Raw genomic sequence first — 5,918 nt, forward strand, 5'->3', positions numbered from 1 at the left:
AAACAAAGTAAGTGTGACATTAATGAAATTGTTCTTACCAAAAAACAAACGTCGGATGCCCAACTTAGATTCCCAAGAGTTGTGACAGTTTGGCGACTACGTTATTGAGATGCTCGACCTTTGTATTTGTCTCGTCCCTTGCCTTTTGTCCCTCCTCCCGCTCTTTCAACATCTCATTGGATAATTGAATGCGCTCCTCTCGTTCTTTCAACAACTCATTGTAACATCTCTCGCGCTCCTCTCGCTCTTTCATTAACTCGTCATGATCCTTTTGCCGCTCCTCACGAAGTGCCTCCACCCCAGCTCGCATTGCCTCCATGTCCTTATCGTGTGCTCGTGTTGCAAATATGGTAGACGGTTGTGGGCCACTCCCAAATCCAAGCAAGTACCTTTTCTTCTGTCTAAGCACTTGCCTTGAAATATCCTCTTATGTCAATGGCGTCCCCGACTCGATGGCAGCCGCTTGTACATTGACCATCTCTTGCTGTCATTTCAAATAAATAAGGGTTAAAAAACTTTGGCAACATATATGTATTATTGGGTACTAAGTACAAGAAAATATTGAATACATATATTTCCTTGTCACATACTTACATGCAGCTTACGGCATTTCGGATGGATCCAGTCATTCGTTTTCTTTGAAGTGTGGCTGTCCTCATAGAACTTTGGGAAATCCAACTCTCTATCTTTTGCTACCTGTTAACACATCAATGTATAAATCAATGACACTTTATGCACCAAACAGACAAATTTCCATGAACAGATTTTTAAACAAATTGCTGGACAGATTGGGAGACAGATTTGGAGACAAATTTTAAGACAGATTTTCTGCCAGATTTGAAGCCAGATTCGTATTCAATTTTAAAAATAAATTAAAATTGCTCTAAACACCAAACATGTAGGTTATTACCTAAATGGGATTGAATATGTGTACTTGTTGCAGTCCATCATTGATTTTTAAATATGCGATATTGATATTTTAAGGATGAGCCCCAACCTAGCCTTAATGGGGAGTACGGTGCTAGGACTTTCATGGTGAATCATTTTGATCGGCACTATTGTGGCAAGTGTGGCTTCACCTATGTTTATCAGAAGTCTGGTGGTGATTAATCCTTTGATTTCAACTTTGAATTACTGTTTGTGTTTTTGTTTTAGTGCAGAAGGTTATGGATTTGTGTTAAAGTTTGAATTTTGATGGCTTATTTCTATTCTACTGCTTTAGTTGTTAAACATGAGATGGATTCTTCCTAAATTAAACGAATCTTTGACATATGGTGTGGTATTATTTCTACTGGCCTTTTTTTGGTTTGTTGATGATTTATGCCCAAACTTTGTTTTCATCTATTTGATGCATATGTGTGAGTTGTCCTGAAACTTATGAAAAAAACTAATGAGAATGAAGTGGGTGTTTCTAAACTTTTTATGACAAATCAATTGATTAGATACTGATATCAAATGAATATTATTGTGGTTTTAGATTATACAACACACAATTCTTTAATAGATGTATCAAAAAAATGAATCCTCTACGCTGACACACTTTTCCTTTTCCAAATCCTTCAACCAACATAGTGGCAGTGAATTATAGGTGGAAATTGGTAGTATGACAACAGTTGGAAGTCCTATTTTGTATTTAAATAAATAAAAAAAAAACCTAGAGAAAATATTTAGATGATCTTTTCCTTACTAGACTAATGATTGGGTGTTATTCTTAAGTATGAGATGATCTTTTCCTTATGGGCCAATTAAGTATAAGATATTTAGACTGTAGTACTTAGCACCAAAGTTTGTCTTTCTCACTAAGAATTTTCCATCCCAGTTTAATGAGAAGGGATGCATTGTCATCTTTAGCTTTTCTAATACCTAGTCCCCCTTCAACTTTTCTTTTACACACATTATCCCAACACACCAAATGAACTTTCTTCCTGCTATCAGTGTCCCTCTAGAGAAAATTTATGTTCAATCTGTCAATATCATTACAAAGGCTCCTACGAAGTTCCATAGTTTGCATGTTGTAACTGGGAATAATTGAGGTCACAGATTGAATGAGAGTGGTACTGCCAGCAAGAGATAGATTTCTAGCTTTCCACCCTGAGAGTCTACTCTTCATCTTTTCTATGATCTCATTGAACATTGGCTTGTTAACTCTCAATTGGAGAAGTAGGGATCCCAGGTATTTACCAAGATCTTACGTCAGGGGGATCCTACTTTGAAAGCTTAGGTCATAGCTTTATGTCTAGGAAGGTTAGAAGAGGCAAAAAGTTTAGATTTAGCATGGTTGACTTTCTGCCCAGACACATCACAAAATTCAATGAGAACATCCATGATAATTTCACAGTTGGGTTGATCAGCTTTGGCAAAGAGTATGAGGTCATCAGCAAAGAACAAGTGAGAAAGTGGGGGACTATTTCTAGAGGCTTTAATGCCCTTCCAAGTGCGATCTTTAACTTTCGAAGTGATCATGTTTGAGAGTCTTTCCATATAGAGTACAAAGAGGTAAGGTAAGGTAAGATTGGGTCACCTTCCCTTACGCCCCTTTCATTATGGATACCATTAATCACTTCTCTATTCCAAAGTATGGAGGAGTGGCTATTAGTAAAGGCGCTCATAATCAAATTAACCCAATCCTCATTGATTTTAAATTCAAACAGATTATGTCCACCAGATTTACATGAGCTATGTTACTAGAGATTATCAAACAGAATTTCTCAAACAGATTATGTCCAACAGATTTTGGCACATAGCCACTTATAATCACTTCAGATTATGTGTATTATAACATGTGTATGTACAGGAATATCTGTTTTTTGTGAATGTATTAACTTAAATCTAAAACACATAGCTACAAGACTAATGATCTTAAGTGAAAAACAGAGTATAGTTTAGATCTTGGGCTGTATATATAGTTCAGATTGTGTATGAATTAGTGTAGACAGATTTAGTAAAACTATTGTGTCTACTGTATTATAGTGTAGCATAGTGTACACAGATTTATAAATCTAAACTATACACAATATGTATTATAGTTTAGACAGATTTTTAGAGTATAGTTTACATTTTGTAGTATAGTGCAGTATATATTGTTCAGATTGGCTTTGATTTTTGCTGATCTGTTGGTTCTGAGTGGACTGCACTAATTTTGGTTTTCAGCTGCTGATCTGTCTGTTTTGCTGATCTGTTTTGAGGTATCCTTGGAAGGCTTCAGTTTGGTTCTGAGTGGATGCAGGGTTGGGCTCTGGAAATGAGATGGGTGAGGCTTGCAATCAGCTGGGCTGCTTCTTCATTCTGCTTCTGCGTTGAGCTAGTATTGTTTTGCATTCTATCAGATCTCAGCAGAGGTGTGGTCTACAGCAACAGAGAAACTATCTGCTTTTTCTGGCTTTTTCTCTGTTTTGTATGCTCGTTGGCTTCTCACCAACTAGGAGGTTGGAGCTTGTTTTTAGCTCCAAGCTCCTCTTTATTGATGTAAATTTTCCTCTTCCATCAATAAAGTTTTTTTTGCCGTTCAAAAAAAAAAATATATATTGTTCAGATTGTGTATTATAGTGTAGACAGATTTATATATACTGTATTATAGTGTTGACAGCTTGTGTATTATAGTGTATTATAGTGTAAACATAGTATAGTTTAGATTTTGTGAGACAGATTTCGAAAGAAAGACAGAGTATAGTGTAGGCAGATTTAGAATGCAAACATGTGGCAAGGGTAGATTTAACAGATTTTTTCCAGACGGATTTTTTGCAGACAGTACATGTTTACTAACAGAGTTTAATATATATATATATATATATATATATGTGTGTGTGTGTGTGTGTGTGTAGGAGAACATAACATTTTTCAAATCCAAACAACATATAATGGATTCAAGTTTAAAAAAAATCGAACTCACCATAGCAGCCATTGCGATAGGAAATGAGCGAGACCCATTGGTATGATTGTACGGCAATTGACTCCTATTACTCTTGCCAGCTTTTGACCGTTTCTAAAAATAAGTCAAGCAGATAAACAATATTTTTTGTCAATATTAAGGCATATCACATTTTCACATAGATGTATGTACTCTATCTAGTCTATTATTTTACCTGGTGAGATGCATCTTGCCATGCCACATCGATCAAATGCTTCCAATTATCTAAACTCACCCCTACGGGCGGATGACCATAGATCTCATCACGTGGAAGTCCTTCTAACAATTCGAACTCTTGCTTCAAGGTGTACCTCCAATCTTTGTACAACCCATAGGCCTTCTTATTCACAATCTCCTGTGCTTGTAAGTCATTGTGGAAATCGTCTCCAATTTGAAACTTGTCCTACATGCAAAACAAATTGAAATAGTAATCATTACATATTAGTCTTTCTTATTACTCACATAATACAATTACATATTGTGGACAAGTAATATTAGTTACAAGAACTCCTTGGATGACGGCAGCTTTAGTAGTCTCATCAAGATCCAGCCATGACTTCACATCTTTCAAAGGGCACAAGGTTCTAATTTGAATTCCTAACTCGTTAGTTGCTGGAGTGGCATACTTGCCAGTCATTGCATTCAACCCACGATCGATGTGAACATAACATTTTTCCCCTTTGTTGGCTCTAATTATTTTTTGTATGCCCTTGCCAAGTGTCGGTCCACGTACACGTAGGGGCTTCGAAGTCCCTGTTAACAACATAACATCATGAAAATTGCCTAAAATTTGGCTACAAAAAAACAATGGCAATGGCATGTGGTAATTGACAAATTTTATACACTTCATTCTTACCTACGCCACTCGGCTGCGTTTCGGATGGGGCTTGTGTCTCATCAGAATCATCCATTGGTTGGCTAGTGACATGATGAGATGGTCCCACATTTGATCGGACGGGTACAACAGGAGACGGAGCAACGGGTGATCCTAAAGGAATAGCAGCCGGCGAGTCTGTTTCTGGCTGCGTGAGTGTCTTCTTCCGAAGCCGACCAGTCTTTAAGCCAGGAACCATTTTCCAATCTGCAATAACATAAGTAACACTATATACATGAACTAGACAAAAATAAGTCCGCTTGATTATTGCAGATAAAAATAATACATGAACTAGACAAAAATAACACAATAACAAAAATAATACATGAACTACACCATTTTCCATTTTCCATTTTCCTATATACATGAACTACACAAAAATAAGTCCGCTTGGTTCATGCATATAGCAATAAAGAACTGTTTGTAGTTCAAGCACGTGTCCGTTAGTGGTTCATCAGAGGTGCTTGAGCTCTGCACCCAGCTTTGATGACAGTGGGAAATTTTACTGCCCTTTTTGTGCATATTCTCATGCAATTTTGAAGTACTTTGAAGTCAAGAAAAAGGCGTCTTTAGCTAGGAAAGATCTCGCTGCTTTCATTGGATTGGAGAATGGACATCGGGCAAACAAACTTTGTAAGAGATTTCTTAGATCAGAGCAAAATCAGTTGAGACGAGATGACAACGTGAATGAAAACAATCAAACAAACTACAATGGAAACCATGTAGATGAAGTCAATAGTTCTCAATACAGAGAAAATGTAGAAGCTAAGCAACAAGCAGAACCTTCAGTATCAGGCTTTAATGGCAATCTATCTTGTCGAGAAGGTGGTGTGACCGTAAATGATGGAACACTTGCGGAGACACAACAGATTGATGAACGCTCTGGTTCTAAGCTTCATGAAGATAATCCATCTTGCAGAGACGCAGAGATTGTCGATGTGACCAAGATACTTGCTGGAGATAGAAAGCAACAGGAAGTTTTACAACAACCGATTACTGATTCAACCCAAAAAGCTGCATGTCCACCGAATGCTGACACAGAGGAAAGTTCTGAAGAAGAAAATGATTAGTATTAAATTGGTATTAAAATGATTAGTTCTGAAGAAGAAAATGATTAGTATTAAATTGGTATTAAAG

At 36.9% G+C, this 5,918-nt stretch overlaps 1 protein-coding gene across 1 annotated transcript; it reads right to left on the bottom strand.

The window, feature by feature from the left end:
- Window positions 1-427: 427 nt before the first annotated feature.
- Window positions 428-5,134, bottom strand: LOC145806926 (uncharacterized). Its single transcript, XM_082904786.1, has 7 exons — window positions 5,107-5,134; window positions 4,764-4,988; window positions 4,410-4,690; window positions 4,083-4,310; window positions 3,890-3,982; window positions 595-696; window positions 428-484 (listed from the first exon to the last, which is right to left on the bottom strand). The coding sequence occupies exons 1-7, from the start codon at window positions 5,132-5,134 to the stop codon at window positions 428-430; spliced, it is 1,014 nt and encodes a 337-aa protein (XP_082760912.1).
- Window positions 5,135-5,918: the final 784 nt, after the last annotated feature.

This window comes from Camellia sinensis, chromosome 14 (assembly GCF_055761805.1).
Source record: "Camellia sinensis isolate YWXY chromosome 14, ASM5576180v1, whole genome shotgun sequence".
Lineage (NCBI taxonomy): Eukaryota > Viridiplantae > Streptophyta > Magnoliopsida > Ericales > Theaceae > Camellia > Camellia sinensis.

What these genes read in the sequence shown, in the direction of transcription:
- LOC145806926 (XM_082904786.1), bottom strand. Translation starts at nt 5,134, where the DNA reads ATGGAAAATGGAAAATGGTGTAGTTCAT. An exon ending in GGCAAGATGCATCTCACCAG is followed by an intron (nt 3,983 to 4,082) that starts GTAAAATAATAG and finishes ACTTATTTTTAG; the next exon opens with AAACGGTCAAAAGCTGGCAA. An exon ending in CGAAATGCCGTAAGCTGCAT is followed by an intron (nt 485 to 594) that starts GTAAGTATGTGA and finishes TTGAAATGACAG; the next exon opens with CAAGAGATGGTCAATGTACA.